The 19,648-nt window shown below is 38.3% G+C and overlaps 2 protein-coding genes across 10 annotated transcripts in view; one reads left to right on the plus strand and one right to left on the minus strand.

Annotated features, from left to right (window-relative positions):
- Positions 1–19,648, minus strand: part of ATXN1 (ataxin 1) — a 533,931-nt gene that overhangs the window by 502,166 nt on the left and 12,117 nt on the right. The gene's annotated exons all lie outside the window — the stretch shown is intronic.
- The window catches only part of LOC122746901, a 96,853-nt gene continuing 89,048 nt past the window's right edge, over positions 11,844–19,648 (plus strand). Inside the window, exon 1 of the mRNA XM_043992988.1 lies at positions 11,844–11,951. Coding sequence (XP_043848923.1) covers positions 11,844–11,951 — 108 coding nt within the window. The remainder of the gene's footprint in view (positions 11,952–19,648) is intronic.

A 19,648-nucleotide genomic window follows, 5' to 3' on the forward strand; every position in this document is an offset into this window, starting at 1 on the left:
TAGACAACGGAAAGACTCTCAAAAAACCTTCTAACCTAAGTCCCTCATTTTCTCCACCCAACTGAGTGTGTATTCCTCCTTGAGCCAATTCTGATGAGATTGAGGTCTTTGAGCCAATTCTGATGAGTGTTAGGCTCATTTATTGCCCAGATTAAACAGATTACTCCACCCAATTGGGTGTGTGAAGTCCCTCGTTTTCTAGATGGGTAAAAAGGTCAGACATGATGCTCAGATGTCTATACACCAAAAGGTTGTAAGCCGCAGAAATGACAAAAAGAGTGGAAGGCTAGAACCAAGCCATCTTAGACTCTGAGCTGTGCTCTAAACTTGAGGAGACAGGCCTCAAAGAGTTCAGGGACAAAACACAGAGGATTTTAGAGTGAAACCATAAAAAGGAAGTCAGCTGAAGGCAGGATAGGAAGCACTCAATTAGAAATTCTGAGGATTTAACTGAAGTTAATTCTGATTAAGAAAGGAAAATGGGCTAGAGAGACCGATATTACTGCACAAAGAACTCAAAAATAAATTTATACTTTAAAGGACTTATCTAAAAGATGGAAGCAAGGGTGGGTAACTAAAGTTAACTTTTAAAAGTAGAAGAGTCCTATGCTAAAAGTAACGGCAAGGTAAAAAGGCCAATATGAGCTAAGGCTTGCAATAGCCACTAAAGAGTTTTGTTTAGCTTGGGTGGGCTGAGTAAAAGATCAAAGAAGAAACTGGTGCTCTTCTTGGAATGGATTGTAGAATTAAAGAGGCAATGTAGCAGCATGGAAAGAATGAATTTGGAATCCAAAGCCTGAGGTCAGTCTTGCCTTCGATAATTACTTACCTAGGGGATGGTACATAAATCACTTTCTCTCTCTTTATTAGTCTTAGTTTACTCAAATGTAAAATGAGGTGATATATATACTGCCTGGTTCCTAGGGTTGTTGTGACATGCTAGGTCAACCTTAAAACATTATATAGGGGCAGCTAGGTGGCGCAGTGGATAGAGCACCGGCCCTGGATTCAGGAGTTCCTGAGTTCAAATCTGGCCTCAGACACTTGACACTTACTAGCTGTGTGACCCTGGGCAAGTGACTTAACCCCAATTGCCTCACCAAATCAAAAACAAAACAAAAACACATTATGTAAAATGGGAGTCCTTGGAGGGAGCTAACATGAAAGCTCAAATCGTTGTTGTTTGTCCTTCATTCTCTAAGAGGACCATGATAGATGTCATGACTTGTACTGAATTGGATTTAAGTGAGGGAAGGCTGGGTCAAGTCACCAGCCTCACTCTCTCCTAGCCACTGAGCTGCCCCTACAGACTAAAGTTCAGGTACAAGTTTCTACCACATACTTACTGTTTGATGGCAGGCAAGTAATTTAACTTCCCATTGCCTCTAGGCAGAGTTCTCTGAAGCTGGAAGTGGCAGAAAAAGGGTGAATCTGCCCTCGTAGAAGGAGCTCCTCCCCCTCACCAATGGGGCTATAAACCAATGAAATCATAGGCCTGGGTAAAAGATACATATAATTCTGCCCTGATTTGTTTCTATTTTCTCTACCAAAGGAAAAATGGCCTTCAGACTTGAAAGGAAATGACAAAAATGGTCAAATGAGAATAGAAATTCAAATAAGTGGGGACAGAGTGGGGAGAAGACCTAGCTTCCTTGGATAGGTTCACATCAACAGGCCAGGACCCCGCGCAATGAAACAATGGAGTGGAGATGACTGCTGGGATAATGTTAGTGATCTCTGAAGAATCATGGTGAACAAGAAAGATGTCATCTACCCAGAGGTAAGTAAAGATTATCCTGTTTTCAGAAAGGGAAAAAAGATGGCTCTTCCAAACTATGGGCTAGTGATGATACCACTTTCCAGGTAAAATTCTGGGATGGGATGGTTTGTGAGCAATGGAAAAGGGGAGAAAAGGGATTCCCATCAGCTCACTTGACTTCTTTGAATCTAAGTCATGACAGATTAACCTCAATTTCTTTGTATGGAAGGACTGGACTAGTAGATCAGGGAAGTTGTTAAGGGCTAAATTCTAACTAGTCTGTCTAAAATATCTAATGAGTGGTCACCAATAAATTATAAGCTTTAGCAAGAGTTAGGCTTTTAAGCATTTATTAAGGAGAATAAGAATTTGGTAAAGAGAGAAAAAAAGGCCTAGATTCCTATCTATTAAAGGGAGAGCACATTTCTAGCTCTGCTCTTCACCAGAGTCCAAAGGAAAGAGCGTGAGACAGAGCACCAGTCTCTTCCTTCTTCCTCCCACTAGCCAACGTCACTTCCTGATGCCAAAGAAAAGACTCCTGGTCTTGCCCTCAAAGACCTTAACTTCATGGGTGGGAACTCTTCTACAGTAAGTCTCCAGCAGGTGGCGTCATTCCAATCGTTACAAAGTGCTATGAAGAGAGGATATGTATACTTCAAGAAAACACTCCACAGAGTCTGTCATGATATCTGCATGGCATACCTAATATAGCACTGTGCCTGGAGTCAGGAAGACCTGAGTTCAAATCCAACCTTAGGCACTTAACAACTGTGTGATCCTAGGCAAGTGACTTAACCTGTGTTTGCCTCAGTTTCCTCAACTATAAATAAGAATAATAAAAAGCCCTTATCTAAGAGCAATGGCTATCATTATAAAGGAATTTATAGTCCAGAGAGCTGCCAAGGGCACTGGGACATTAAGTGACCTGTCCATAGTATACAGTTCATAGTGACTGGGGAAAGACTTGAATTCAGGTTTTTCCTAATTTCAAGGCTAGCCCTCTATCCATTAAAACATTCTGACTTCTTAGTCTATATTAATTATAGTATACAGAACAAAGAAGAATTATGATCCTACTAGACCTCTACCCCCGATCAGTCATTCAGTTTATCCACTCTCTATGACCGATTTGGGATCTTCTTCGGCAATGATGGTGGAGTGCTTTACTGGTTTTTCTTCTCTAGCTCATTTTGCAGATAGGAAACTAAGGCAAACAGGGCTAAGTGGCTTGCCCAAGGACACACAGCTAGTAAATGTTTGAGGCCAATTAAGTGTTCTTGACATGTGTCATGGTACTCTATCTACTTCTCTACCTTACTGTCCTAACTTACGCTTTGGGAATATCACATTTACAGCTATGTATAGGATAGATTGGAGAGAAGACTTAATGCAAGGAAACCAATTAGGAAACTAATAGTCCTGCCAAGAGAAAATGAGGTCCTGAACTAGATGGTGGTCACATAGAAATAAGGGAACAGATGTTAGAGGTGTTGGTGAGACTTAGCAATCCACTGGATATAGGATGCGAACTTGGGGTGTTGATGCTCTCAAAAAAAATAGGAAAGCACAGAAGAGGGGGTAGGGTTTGTGGGAAAGATAATGAGTCTGAGCCATCCAAAAGTAGAAAGTACCACTCCATGATAATGAGTTCTTTATCACTAAACGTCTCTAGACAAGACTAGATAGAGGAACTACTTGTCGGTGATGCTAATAGATGGAATGTATGCTTTCAGTAAGGTTTACTCTAGATAAACTCTGACATCCCTCCCAGCACTAAAATTCCATGATTCAAAGGGTTTGTGTTGCATAAACTCCTGGAAGGTAAAATGGAAAAAATTTTGTCTCCTCCCACGATAGGAACAGCAAACCTAGGGTTTTGGGGCTTTTTTTTTTAACTTCTTTGTAACTTTGAAGCATACATTGTTGAACCTTACAAAAACTGGACCGAGAAAAGAAAGCTGGCTATGTTTAGAATTGTTCCCAAGATTCAGAGGAGAGGACAGAATTAAATGTACCAGAGGACAGAAACTGCTAGAAATCGTTAGGCCACCAAGTGTTCCATTCAAAGCAGTATCACCAACAGCCAGTGTTTGTTCTTTTCCACAGATTAGTAACACTCCTGTATAACTGGGTGCAAATCTATTGATTCTAATGGCGTTGCTTCCACATCTTGGTTGGGTGAAGGATGAGACTTGATTAACATGACACATATTGCAAAGTCACTGTCAAAAATATATGTTTAGCATATTTAAAGTGGCATTGGCTTCCACTAAGCCCTGGGAAGGAGAAACAGGTCTGTAACCTTGCAGGGGTAGAAAGGAAAGAAAATGGAGAGGGGAGAGCTTTCCTTCATTGCATCTATTTATACAGATTGTTATCACAGTATTGCTCATTAGGATATGGCTAAGGTAATTTTAAGTGAAAAAACAAAACCTGTACTGTTTAAATAGTAAAAGGCAAATACCAATTGCAGTAATGGTTTAGAGAACACAGGAAAGCCAGGTTAAAATATCAAACTTTGGGCTTACAGAGTGTCAACATGTTTCCTTTAAGATCAACAGAAATCAAGGTTTAAGGGCAGGAATGTTTTTTTTAAGGGACCAGATCGTCTTTCCATCAGTAGACACAGAGTAAATGTACCTGCCTTATCGGCCTGTAATCACCTTATCACCTAGATGACCTTGAAGAGGTGGGCAGAGGGACAGAAGGCTTCCACCTCTTCCATACTCTAAAACAAATCTGAAATTACCTTAATTTTTTAAAGAGAGGAATTCATTAAGCACCTCTGGCCTACTCAGAATTTGCTAAGGGAGATACAAAGTCTAATGTGATCCTTTCCTGACCACAATAAAAATTACAATTAATAAGGGGAGTCTGAAGAAAGTGATTCAAACAAATGAAGAGTAAATAACATAATCCTAAAGAATGAATAAATGGGTCAAGGGTATACTATGGGTTGCAAAAGTACTGGATTTGGAATTAGAAAATCTTGATTAAATCCTACCCAGCAACCATTTTACAACTTGTGTGACCTCAAATGATTTGCTTGACCTTTCTGGGTGTCAATTTCGTCATTTGTAAAATGCATGTTTTGGGCTAGTTGAAGTCCAAGGTTTCCTTCTAGCTCTTAAGTCCTGTGATCCTTCCTCCAACTTCCGCATGCTGCCCCCAACTGCTGAGGGTCCCTCCTCTGCAGGATCATGTTCTAGAACTAAAATTTAGTCCTCTTCTTCATCCTTACAAAGGGGTCTACTGTTAGTCTGGGAAGCAAATTCCAGTGGAGCAGGTGAGGGGGATTAATCACAGGGATCAAGGGACCCTAAGAAGCATCCTGTGGTATAGAATTAACTAATCAGGGATGGCCTACTGGATCCATAACAATCACAGCCCCACAGAAAGGCCAGCTCAGGTTGATAACTCCAAGTAGATCGCCCAAAACTAGATCTTTCTGGGATATTCTGGCTGCCTCTTCCATATGCCAAAGCCAAGTTCTGACACTTGCCCTAGTCCCTCATGGGCAGATTAATATTCAGGTCCAGGAGGCCCCAAATTCAACACTGGGAACCCCTTCTTCACCTTGTTCCTAAGCTTTAATGCTCCCTGGGGCTTTTTCCATAGGTTCCCTGAAAATAGCCTTGCAATGTCCTTTGTTTCATTCCTTCATTCATTCATTCCTTTATTTATTATATATTTTTTAATTTATGGGATAAACCAAGCTTTCCATAACAAAGAATAATAAAAAGATAAACTGCACATGAATTATGTCTATGTACAACTTGATCTATATAATATATATAATATAATAAAGTTATCATGTAAATTTTTTTCGTTTTTTTTCTTCCCTCCTACCTTAGAGATAGCTACCATTGTCTTGCCATTCTCTTTCTTCTAAAGTGTCATCCCTCCCACTTTTTTTATTTTTGCGGGGCCAGGGTCACACAGCTAGTAAGTGTCAAGTGTCTGAGGCCAGATTTGAACTCAGGTCCTTCTGAATCCAGGGTTGGTGCTTTATCCACTTCACCGCTTAGCTGCCCCTCCCTACACACACACACACACACACACACACACACACACAACACCCTAACCACTAAACAGTCTGTCCATCACTCAAGGTCTGGCGAGAAATGATACCTCCTCCATGAAGGCTTCACTGAATAGTAGGGCCCAAAGTGATCTTTTCATCCTCTCCTTTTTCAGCTTTTTGTTTGTATCACTCAGAGAACATTTATTATATGCTGTCTGGGAGTGTTCTTGTCTGTGCATATTTCTTATCTCCCCTTACTAGATTCTCTGTGTTTTGAAAAGGTGGAACTTTAAGTATATTCCCCATAGTACCTAGTACAGAAAATACTAAATATTCTTGAAAAGATTTAAAAAAAATGAACTCTCTAATGCCAAAACATCCAGGAGAAAGTGAAAAATCACTCAATAATCCAGAAGTTCTGTCAGTACAATAACAAATTTGAGTAGCTGGAAATGTAGCTTATGTCACCAGATACTGACATTATTAATAGAAATTGGCAAATCTTATGTTAGTAGATATTGACATATCTACTTATGTCAGTCAGTAAATATCACAAGGGAATTGTGGGAACTCTCTGTACTATCTATGCTAATTGTGACTGTCTACAACCTAATATAGGTGGCACAATAGATAAAGCACCAGCCAAGAGTCCAGAAGACCTGAGTTCAAATCTAGCTTCAGACACTTATTGGCTGTGTGACCCTGGCAAGTCACTTAACCTCTGTTTGCCTCAGTTTCTTCAACTGTAAAATGGGTATAATAATAGAACCTATCTACCAAGGTTTTTGTGAGGTATGAGATAATTATTGTAAAGTGCTTAGCACAGTGCCTGTCACACAGTATGCACTATATAATTGCTAACTATTAATTATTTAAGGCCTAGAGAGGTTAAGATACTGGCTTATGGTTATATAATCAGTACAAATGTCTATAGACCAGAATATATGTTTTACCTTTTATGTGGATACTTCAATATTTTTAGAGAAATAACCTATGTAAGACCACTTGGAGTTCTTAACAGAAGTTATCACTGGGTGTGCTATGTGTCTTTTGTTCTACAGAGTTTAAAATTGTAAACTATCCTAAGCAATCCTTCACAATAAATGGGATGTTATTTTTCTGACAGTCATATTTATAAAAGAATGACTAGCATTCTTTAAATATAAAATCATACCCCCTTCATTCATAATTGTTCTAACATTTAACTTAATAGGAATAATTAATTAAAAGAAACAAATTATGTTCACAGTTACCAGTAATGAAAAAAATAGTAGTTTCTGATGAGAAATTGCTAAGCTATCTCAAAAATGTCATAAAAATACCAACTCTGCAACAGTATCAGCTAACTCATGTTCTAGTGAATGTAGGAGATCCAATAACTTATGAGTCATTCCATATGTTTAAAACATGCTTAAGGAAACTTAAGCGGTTTATTCTTTTCCATATTTTAAAGTTACCTTTATTTAATATATACATTTTCGCTGTGCTTTAAAGGACACAAACTTGCAATGTATTCTAACAGAGTGTGACAAAAAACAAAATTATATTCATAGTCTTTTCCCATTCAAAAATAAAAGTGAGTTATTTATTCTACTGTCAAGTAATATCTACAACTGGCTTACTAAGACTTTTAAAGGTCACAGTTGGTCAAGAACTTTCCATACAACTTTCAATAAGTTAACAAAGAGAACAAATACAATGTCAATATAGTTTTCTTTATATTTTATTAAATTTTTTTTCTCTTTTAAAGAAAAAAAAAATTCAGCATGTCTGGCCAAATACAGAAAAGCTTTCCAGGTACTGTGAAAATAATACTGAATACAAATAAGAATGCAGAAGAGAAAGGGAAGGCCTCTGAGGATCTCCAGGGGTCAATTCCAATGACACCAACTGGATTTGCATATACACCTCAGTGAACAGTATGGCCTCAATACTATTGCTATCACAAGTCCGGTTTTGCACTGTTTGGAACAGACTAAAGCCATAACCGGCTGAAGGTTATTTTCCAGTTGTAATATACTCCACCTTATGAAACTAGTGTCACTTCAAGCACTCCAGTTAAAACAGTAAAAGGAGCTGACGGAAGCCGCAGTCAGGAAGTAATAAAGATAAAAGATGAATAGTCTCAGGTGTCCTCTGATGACCTACCAACTCTTTATAAATAATCACAAATTAACACAATGTCAGAATTGAAAGTCTGATATCTATTCCAATTTGTACTCTAAATTACTTACTAATAATGAAAATAGATTTCCAATTAAGCATAAACATATCAGAAACAATTTTTCATGTCACAATTGCAGGAGGAAGGAATCCTGATGCAATCTTTTTTTTTAAAGCGATTTTGCTTTGAAACCACAATTTAGAAAGATATCTAACTTTCTACATATAGCAAATCCCATTTCCAATACAAGTTTCATGAACAGGATAACTTAAAAAAAAAATCCTGGTTTTATTTATTTATTTGCTGTTTTGCACTGCTCAGTACTAAGCCTTGTATTAAGTAAAATATTAACAGGCCGTATAATACTTTCGGTGTTCTCCAGAAAATCTCAACAGAATTCATATGCTGCTCCCCCCACCCTCAAGGCCTACAAGGCAGTTTCAGAATCACACCATTAAAACTCAATGCTCTGTTCAACAAGCCCATCACTGTTAAGTAACTCATCAGAAAATAAAGAGGGAATTACCAAATGGGAATTGCCAAGCAATTAGTTCTCTGAGCAGATGACATACAACTGTGGTAGGGAGGAGCTTATCTCCATTAGTTGTTATGTCATCAAAGCCCACTAATCTGTAAATTAAAATGTATTCTATAAGACTGCAGCTGTTATGTATGCTGGAACCCCAGGTGATAGATTGATAATAAATTTTAATGTTGTTGAATGGGCTAATGAAATGAGAAACCTTACCTTTTTTTTTTTGGTGAGGCAATCAGAGTTAAGTGACTTGCCTAGGGTCACACAGCTAGTAATTGTTAAGTGTCTGAGGCTGGATTTGAACTCAGGTCCTCCTGAATCCAGGGCTGGTGCTTTAACCACTGCACCACCTAGCTGCCCGAGAAACCTTCCCTTTTAAAAAAAAAAAAACCACTCCCAACCCCCACTCCCAAAGAAACCAAAACACTTTTGCTGTTTTTAAGTAATTGTCTATAACTCAATGTGCAAGACAGAAAGGCCAATCCAATCCAAACTGCCAGACATTAGGCTACTTGATGGACAAAAGGCAGATGGAGGCTACCTTCAAGGAACTTATATTTGTACTAAGAATCAATTATATGATAGCAGACATCTAAATGCAACATACTATGAGAGGGATCCAAGAAGAGGAAAAAAATGCACTCTGCTTGTCTTCAACAGTCTAAGTTGAAAAGCAGCTGTCTTCTAAAAAAGCAAACAGGAGGAAGAGAACGGGCAAGAGAAAAGGGATGATAGGAGAGAGACTGCAAGATCTAGGCTTCAGATCATCCTCCTTCCAAAAGCATGACCTCCTTTCAAACAGCACACTGTGTTCCCAGCGCTTGCATTCATCACCACCACCACCACTACCACCACCTCTCAAACTGGAGAGATAAATAGTTTCTATCAGCCAAATCTTACAAGCCAAGCAATGACCCAATGAATCCTTTAAGAGTCAAAAGTTCAGCATCAGCCTGAGACTTTTCCTGCCTAGCAGCATCAAGAGCTCAGCTTAGGCATAATACATACACCCAGAGACTGGTAAATACATCATCCTCATTGTCATCTTTGGTTAATGGTTACTGAATGTGCATCCTGAGCCTGGCAGTGGACTAAAGAGAATGTAGGAGGAAGGGAGGGGATATTGCAAAGAGGACTTTAGGAAAGAACAGAGGACAGTGAAAGTGAACTCAACAGGCATGGGGCAGGCATCAACAAGCCAAGCTGTCAAGGCCCTGCCTTACATACCATCTCAGTTCGATTCAGTTCAGTGTTTGTTAATCATTTGCAATACCTCCATCAGCGGGTTTGATATAGAAGAGACAGAGATAAAACAAAACACTACCTGCCCTCTTGGAGCATACAATGTAGTAGCCTGTTCTATCAGAGTGGGCTGAACTGGTCTTTCTCTCCTCTTAAATCTACAGCATAGGGGGCAGGTAGGTGGTACAGTGGATAAAGCACCGGCCCTGGATTCAGGAGGACCTGAGTTCAAATCTGACCTCACACACTTGACACTTACTAGCTGTGTGACCTTGGGCAAGTCACTTAACCCTCACTGCCCCACAAAAAAAAATTTTAAAACTAGAATAATAATAAATCTGTAGCACTCTGAACCTTTCTTATAGCACTTAGCACGAATTGTCTCATAGCTTGTAAAGATGACACCTTCCCATTAGTTGCTTGAGAGGGGTAGGCCCTTGTTTTATCCTTTTTAGTTTTCCCTCAATGCTCTACTTTAGCAAGTTCTCCATAAATATTTACAAAATGAATAAACTGCTGTTTTAGTGGATAGCTCCACCTTCAGTGATTCCCTACTGTAGGCCCAGAGTAGTAAATATCATTGGCATACATTCAAGACACACCACAATCTGGTGCCACCTATCTTTCCACCATTATTTCACATTACTCCTCTCCATGAACTCTGTGCTCCATGCAAATTGGTCTAGCCTCTGTTCCTCAAATATTTCGTGTGCCTTTGCTAATGATGTTCTGGATTCCTGAAATGCCCTTCCTCTTTTTATTTGCTGTATGTCTATGTCATTTAAAGGCCAAGTCAAATCCCATCTCTTCCACAGTGCCTTCCGTGTCCCACCTAACCCCCACTCAATAGCAATCTTCTACTCTGAGCTCATGACTAAAACAAAGGATAGCAAAGATTTAAAAAAAGAAAGAAAGAAAAATTGTATCCCCCCCCCCACCAAAAAAAAATTAAAGGGCTTTGTACACGCAAAACTAATGCAGGTAAAATTAGAAAGGAAACTGTTACATTCATTTATCATTTATATGTCATTATACTCTGGGTATGGTTTGGAATTATTGTATATATCACTAGTATATCCTCAGCTATGCAGCATAGCACGCATTTTTACCATCATACTGCCTTTGGTGAAATTAATATGAGATTTAGGAAGTATGGAAACTTATCATTTCAGAGACTAACTTACTGTGAACTTTAATGAAGGCCCTAGAGAGAACATATGTGCAACAAAAGGAGAGACAGGTATACGTAAGTCCATGGTTTGCTTATGATGGCGACTATGTATAGCACAATTGCTAGACGCAGTCCAGTTTTGTCCTCTCTTCCTCCTAATATAACCTAATTTAACTGAACTTATTTTCTTTTTGTCTCACTCAGTCTAATCACCTATGGCCTAGCACAATCACTGGCTGTCTTGAAACCATGAGATATGGAATGATAATCTTTCCATAACATTTTTCAGGTGTTATGAAGGCATACTAAATTTGGCTTTGATCTAGACACATGGTGGTAAGAAGTGTTATAGTTTGCATAACTACCTAAACCCTCTATTATATAAAGGAGGGAATGTAATGGAATTTATTAATTTGATCATTGACAATGCTATGCTAAAGTTTAGTAAAAATCCAGCAATTTCAAACAGTTAAAGAAGACAATCTAGCTTTCCAGACCAGAGTCCAAAACCCAGTTTTCCAGACCAGAATCTAGCTTCCTCCTGATGACATCTTACCACTTCAAGAAGACAAGAGAACTCAGAGACTTTATATGAACAGTTTTGTTTTGTTAGTTTTTTGTTATTTCCTTCTGTTATTATATACCATCTGTAACATGTACTCTCTGTAAGACCAATGTCAAAGCGTCGCATTCATGAGGGACTGCCCCTCTGGACAAAACTTTTTTCTCTCCCTTTTTCTATATTGATATTATTATATTATTAGTTAGTATAGGATATTATTTTTGACTGTTTCATTGAGCAAACTCATTCGTTTTTCAAATGAAACAAAAGGGGGAATGTGGTAAAAAACGCAAGTTTTAGCTGAATCATTTGAGAGTTGAGCGCATGCTACTGAAGCGGCTTTTGAAGGACCGCCCTTTTTGGGGAGGAGACCACAACGAACGGCCATGTGCCTGCTGCTTCCCAGAAAGCTGGCCAAGCATGCCATGTCTGAGGGCACCAACTTCCGGGACAGCAGTTTAAAAACTGAGAAGAAACGGAAGTGGGGGCTCTCTGTTTTTTTTAAAACTTAGCCGTGGTGGTGCGCATGTGTGCTGGTTCTTGGCCTGGTAGGCAGTTTGGGATTCGGTGAGTTTTATAAAGGAATATAGACTAAGCTTAGATCTAAGATTATTCATTTGTATTTCTACTTTCCTATTTCCCTAATTGGTATCACCTTTTTGTTGTCTAACTAATTCCCAAACAATAAAACTAATCCCTCACTGATTAAAGCTCAGAGGCTTCTTTTTCTTAGTGGTCTGGGAGATATATAAGGGAAAAGTTAAAGGGGGAGTTTAATGCGTGTATATACAATTTTAAATCTCACATAGCAAAGTTTCTGATAAATGTTTCATTTCCAAGATAGGTGAGCAACTAATTCTATTTTATAAGAACAAGAGCCATTCTCAAATTGATAAGTGTTCAAAAGATAAGAACGGGAAGTTTTGTTTTTGGTAAGGCAATTGGGATCAAGTGACTGGCCCAGGGTCACACAGCTAGTAAGTGTCAAGTATTTGAGGCTGGATTTGAACTCAGGTCCTCCTGATTCCAAGGCCAGTGCTCTATCCACTGCGCCACCTAGCTGCCTCTGAATGGAAAGTTTTCGAAGAAAAAAAATCCAAATTATAAACACATCATATAAGACTTCAAATCACTCATAATTAGAGAAATGAAAATTAAAGAAGTTTTAAGGTTCTACCTCATAATCAACAATTTGCAAGATAGAAAAAAGGAAAATGAAACTAGGAGGGGCTGCTGAAAACTAGGTATTCTGAAAGTAATTTGGAATACCTGAGGTTAAAAAATGATGACAGAGATGGTTCAGGAGAAACCTGGAAAGATTTGTATAAACTGATACAGAGTGAAGTGAGCAAAACCAGGAGATAATTTGTACAATAACAACTTTCTGAAAACAAACAACTTTGAAAGACAAGAACTTTGTTCAATACAGTGACCATCCACAACTCAGAGTACCAATAATGAAGCATGTTAACCTACATCTTAACAAAAAGAAAATGGATTCAAGATAACATAATAAGATGTACGTTTTTGGATGTGGGCAATGAATCTGTTTTACTTGACTGTGACTATTTGTTACAAAGGTTTTTGGTTTTCTCTATTTTCAATTGGGGGTAGGGAGTATGTGAGGGACAGAAAATTAATATTAATAAAAATAAACAAAAGTTAACAATAAAAAACAAATTGCATTACCTGAATTTTTAAAAGCAATCTATCTAGTAATGTATAACCTATATCAAATTGCTTGCTAACCTCGAGAGGAGGGAGGGAAGGAGAGGGTGGGAGAAAAATTTGGAACTCAAAAAATATCTTTACATGTAATTGAAAAAAATTAAATTTTTCAAAAGAGGAATATAAGGTCTGGAGGGAGAGACCAGTGTGATACAGGGACTAATGTGCGGTGATGTGAAAGGAAAATATATTAAAAAATAAAATTATTAGGAAAAATGGGGATGAAGGGAAAGAATGGTTAGCATTGAGCATGGCACATAGTAAATGCTTAATAAATTGTTTATTGACTGACTAAAAAAAATAAAAGCAATCTTCCTCTTCAAACCTTGCATCCTGCTCTGCCAAGTCTCTTACCTACTTATCTCATATGTCATACATTACAATTACATGTGTCTGAGCTCTAATAGTACATTAGCTTAATGAAGACAAGGTCTTAGCTAAACTTTCTCTCCCCCAGAGCCTAGAAAAATGCCCTGTCAACAGAAGGCATTTAATAAATATCTGTTGGATGTATGAATGAATGGCTCTTGAACCTTCTGACTGCTGGCATTACTCTGAGTCAGTGGAGCTCAAAATGCATCTTGGCAATTTTTCAGGGAATTTGGGTAGTGTAGATAGAAAATTCCGATAACTTTGAGCATTTAAAAAAAATTCTGGCTCTACACTTAAACAAAATTCAACAGATCATTACCTCCATTTCACTTTGTGTCATGTAGATCTGGCCTAATCTTCCCTCTGGAAACCAGGCATTGATTTCTGACTTTTTCCCCAAAGTTGTTTTCTTTGCAGAAAAAAAAAATAATGAAGCCAAATTGTTTTACGTGTGTAGCTCTCAGTTAAGCTTTTTTTTTTTTAAATGCCATACTTAAGAAAGTTCATATGAACCTCCTGCAAAAGATACCAGAGTGAAGTAATGAAATTGCGAAAAGCATGGTCAATGAATTGCCACAAATAAGCAGTTGCTACAGGGTCAATGAGATGCCACAATGTGATTTATGGATGTCACATGAGATGAATAAATCCAGATCAAAGAAAAGGACTGTAATGATTGTTAAAATATATTGTGCATCACAGAAAATCCTCTGAATAAAATTGATTAAAAGAAAATGGAGGGATCATCTGTTTAAAGGAAGGGAGACACTGAACATTCTGAATTACAAAACCAGCTTTCCCTATAATCTACACATATGGTGGTAACTAGATGGTACAGTGTATAGAGCACTGGCCCTGAAGTTGTGAAGACCTGAGTTCAAATGTGGCCTTGGACACTTATTAGTCATCTAACCCCAATTGTCTTAAAAATCTGGGCCATTTCTAGCCATCCTAAATAGGCTAATGGACCCAGATGGCTCTGGAGGAGAGAGTGAGGTTGGTAACATTGCACAGCCCTCCCTAACTTAAATCCAATTCACTGAAAGTCATGACATCACCCTTCTTCTTCTTCCAGAAGGAAGGACAAACAACAACAACAGAGGGAAGAGCACTAAATTTGAAGTCAGAAGACCCAGGTTTAAATCTCAGCTTTGCCACTTACTATCCGTGTGACCTTGACCAAAGGTGGATTCTTCAAGCAGTATTTTGTTTTCTCTTCCACTAATTGTAAACTGCCAGAGGGCAGGTGTTGTATCTTATATTTATAACCTCATGGCAAAACACAGTAAGTGATTAATAAATGCTTTTCATTCATTCATTTCTATTATCCTCTTGGTCACCTACAGCTTCTTCCTGGACCCTGATCATGGTCCTTCCTCTTCATTAGACCTTGAATCTCTCTCCCTTCTCAATGGGATACTTCTCTCAGTCTACAAGATGCCCAGGCAGCTCCATAACTGTCATTCTTTCATAAACTGCTTAAAAGAAGATTCTATACCCAGTGCTTCTGTTTCCACCTTAATCACCATATTGATGTTGCTCTCCATTAGTTAGAAGTTTAGAATTTAAAAAAAAGACAATACCACTTTTGGATTATCTGGTTAAGAGATTCCTAGTGACATCCTAACCCACAAATCCAAAGGCTTTTTTCTTAGGTCTCAACCTTTTTCACTTCACTGAGCTTTTGACTGTTATTCATAGTCCACATGCAATGCACCCCTTCTTCATCTCCTTCTCTAGAAATCCTCATCTTCCTTCATACTCAGCTTGCTCCCCCCAATTGTTGGTGCTCTCTTCTTTATTATGTTGTACTATCTGGGATTTTCTTTATGCATGTTGTGTGCTCCTATGGAATGTTCACTCTTCAAGAGTAGAAGTGGTGGGGCACAGTGGATAGAGCAGCCACCCTGGTATCAGGAAGACCTGAGTTCATATCCAGCCTCAGGCACTTACTAGCTGGGTGACCTGAGGCAAGTCACTTAACCCCTATTGCCTCAAAAAAAAAAAAGAGTAGAAATGGTTTCATTTTTGTCTTTGGATTCCTAATACCAAGTGTAGTGTCTTGCACAAAGTGTGCATTATAATAAATGTATATTGAATTGAGTTTATCATCCTGTTCTCTCTCTTGATTTCACAATCCTGATTCACTTTTGCCAATTTAACTGTTCTTCTTATATATTCTTTGTCCTCCTTATCACCCTAAATGTAAGACATTGCTCTCTTCTTCTTCTTCTTCTTCTTCTTCTTCTTCTTCTTCTTCTTCTTCTTCTTCTTCTTCTTCTTCTTCGCAGGGCAATGAGGGTTAAGTGAATTGTCCAGGGTCACACAGCTAGTAAGTATCAAGTGTCTGAATCCAGGGCTGGTGTTTTATCCACTGCACCACCTAGCTGCCCCCATATTGCTCTCTCCTTAATGAAATAATTCATGAATCAACAAGCATTAAGTTCCTACTACATGTCAAGCTATGCTAGATGTTGGAGATACAAAAAAAATTTTTAAGTCCCTGACTTCAAGAAGTTAATTCTCAATCAAATGAAAAAACAAGGACACATATCAATAAATATATGTGTGTATGTATATATACATGCATATATAAAAGCATCTATTAAGTGGCTATTATGTGCCAAGCACTGTGCCAGGTGCCTAGGATACAAGTAACAAAAGCAGTAATGAAGGAAGGAATAAAGGAGGGTGGGAATAATCACTAAACTCAATAATTTAACAATCTAGTGGTGAGAGAAACAGAAATATTTATATATCTATAGGTGTATTATATATATATATGCATCTCTCTCTATATATGTTTATATGTATATATACCCAGAATAAATATATACAATACATACGAGACAATTAATACAAAGAAGTCTGGGAGGAAAAGCCCTAGAAATAGAGAGGATCCAAAAGGCTTCACATAGAAGGTGACGTTTCAAGTACATCCTGAGAAAAATGAGGGATTCTCTGGGGCACAAGTGAAGAGAGAGTACATTTCAGGATAGGCAGGGAAAAGATGGGAAATGGAGTGCCATTTGTAAGTCACAGAGAGAAGGCCAGTTTGACTAAACCATAGAGTGAAGGAAGAGTGAAGATGTATGAAGCTGGAGAGATAGGCTGGAGTAGGATTAGAAAGGCCTTTGCCTGCCAAACAAATGAATTTATATTTTATCCTATAGCCAATAATTAACTGGCTACCAGAACTTTTTAAGAAGAGAAATGACATGGTCAGACCTCTGCTTTAGAAATATCATTTTCTTTTTCTTCCTTCCTTCCTTTCTTTCTTTCTTTCTTCTTTCTTCTTTCTTTCTTTCTTTCTTTCTTTCTTTCTTTGGTAATGCATTTGGGGTTAAGTGACTTGCCCAGGGTCACACAGCTAGTTAGTGAGGTTGGATTTGAACTCAGATCCTCCTGAGTCCAGGGCCGGTGCTCTATCCACTGCACCACCTAGCTGCCCCAGGAACATCATTTTCACAGCAATGTGGAGAATGTCTTGGAAAATAGAGAAATTTAAAGCAGATATAGGTGTTAGCAAAGTGATTAGAGAGAAGGGGACAATTGTGAGAGATATCTTAGAGGTGGAATCAACAAGTTTTGGCAACTGATTAGATATTTGGTAATCTCATCCACTCTAATTGCTACAACTATCACCTATATGAAGATGGATGTGTCAATTGACAGGGACATTTGGACATGTTCAAATGCACATCTACAATCCTGACCTCTTTGCAAACTCCAAGCTTCAATATTCAAGATGTGCATTTCTAATTGCCCACTAGATATCTCCCCATCAAGCTATCCTGTCAGCAACTCAACTGCAACATGTCCAAACTAAACTCAGCATCCTTATATCTAAACCAGTTCTTCAGGCTTAAATGCCCATTTCCATTAATGACACTATTCTTCTCCCAGTGACCCAGGTTTGTAAACTTAAGGTCACTTGAATCCTTCCTCTCCCTCAACCCTAACACCTAACTACTCACTGACTTCTGTCTCTCCTACTTTCCCTGTGTCTCTCAGATTTCTCCTCTTTTACCTGTTCCTGATATCACTACCCTAATTCAGTCATTTTAATTGCTTTTTGCCCAAACTGTTGAAAAATTTAACCATTGATTATTTGCCAGCTTCCAGAATCCTATGATCAAATTGTTTTTCCTCAAATAAGCTCTGATCATGTCACTATCTTGTTCAAAAATCTTCACTAGATCCTCAATGCCTAAGAATAAAGTCCAGGTGTTTAACTCCAGGTGATCTGAGAAGCCAGGGGTGCACTGTAGCCTCTTGAACCTGCTGTGGAGAATCAATTATTACATTTTTAGTGTATTTGCACCTCAAGAACTAGCAAATGCTACAAATCAGGGCTTGATTTACTGTTTTATTGATTGTATTATTGATTTATATGATTGTCTATATTTAAGAAAATGATGGAGAAAATGTTAATATTGCAGACTAAACTTAAAACTATGTTGGGGATACATTTATTTTTCTCCCTTAGGAGAGCCATTTGTTAAACATTTTTTTTTTGGTGAGGCAATTGGGGTTAAGTGACTTGCCCAGGGTCACACAGCTAGTAAGTGTTAAGTGTCTAAGGCCTGATTTGAACCCAGGTCCTCCTGACTCTAGGGCCGGTGCTCTATCCACTGCGCCATCTTGCTGCCCCTTGTTAAACATTTAACAGCATATTCCTGACTGAGACCACAAACTGATAAAGGTCTAAATCTCAGTTTTATCAGTTTTCAGTTTAATCTCCTACTCTTCCCATGTACCAATACTGTAATGGCCAACCAAACTGTATTGTTTTAACATTCCCTAGAGAAGCCCTGGGCTTTCCTGCCTCCATACTTTTCCTCCTTTACCTGGAATTCAATTCAGTTCAATTCAATGCAATTTAACATGCATTTTATTAAAGGCCTACCATATACTGGGTACTGGGGAATCAAAGACAAAAACCAATGTGGTTCCCACCCTCAGGGTGGGGCTTACATTCTACTGGGGAAGAGGGAACAGGGGGAGAACAATATTCACACATATAAGAAAACACAATATATATGCAAAGTCAATTCAAAGTCACAGGGAGGTCGAGTACTTCCAACTAAGGAAATCAAGAGAGCAGGGCCTCCTATAAACGGTAGCCCTGGGGACTACGGCAGATAGAGATGAAGAAATAGAACATTCCAAGGAAAAGGAGCAACCTACAAATGTCCAGAGACAGGAAATGAATGTTGACTATGGAAAAGACTCTATAAATAAGTTTGATTGGAACATGCAGTATCTGAGCAGAAATAATGTGAAATAAATCTGGAAATATAACCAGATTGTAGAGGGCTTGAAATGACAAAGAGACAAGCAATAGGGCAATAGGGAACTACTGACACTTTTTGATTGGGAGAGTAAAATGGTTAGTCATATGTGCATATGTGCTCTGGGACTATCAATTTGTCAGTCTGGTAGCTATGTGGATGGATGACGGATCGCAAAAGGAAAAATGCCTTCTTCCTCATCTTTTCCAAATCTGACTATTAAAACCCTAACTGCATTTTCAAGCCCCAGTGTGCATGTCATCTCCTCTATGAAGCCTCCCATTACCAATCCAATTGAAAGAACTCTCTCTGTCTTGATCCTTTCCAGAGCACTTTGTTTTTAGCACCCACATGGTATGTACTGGTACGTACTCTACTTTTCTAGGTATAGATTTTACCTACCTTCCTAGGCAGTAAGCTCCAGGAAAATAGGATATATGTCACCTCCACCATCATATCCCTGAAAGGGCTATACTCAATTGTCTGTAGAGAGTAGGTAGTCAATAAATAGCTACTGAATAAATGAATTAATGAAGAATGTTTTTAACATGACACTGTCTCAGTGACAGTTAAATTCTCGACTTCCTCAAGCTAAAAAGCATTTATAAATAAAGCAAAAATAAATATTATCCACGTTCAATTTTAAACACACACACACACACACACACACATACCTTAATGATTACTCTAAAAGGGCAATGTGGATGACATTGTTTGTCTGCCCAGGTTTAATAGTCAATTGCACTGCCTATAATAAGGTCATTATTTATGCAAAATGTTTAGATAATGCTTATAAT

The sequence above is a fragment of the Dromiciops gliroides genome, chromosome 1 (genome assembly GCF_019393635.1).
Source record: "Dromiciops gliroides isolate mDroGli1 chromosome 1, mDroGli1.pri, whole genome shotgun sequence".
Classification (NCBI taxonomy): Eukaryota; Metazoa; Chordata; class Mammalia; order Microbiotheria; family Microbiotheriidae; genus Dromiciops; species Dromiciops gliroides.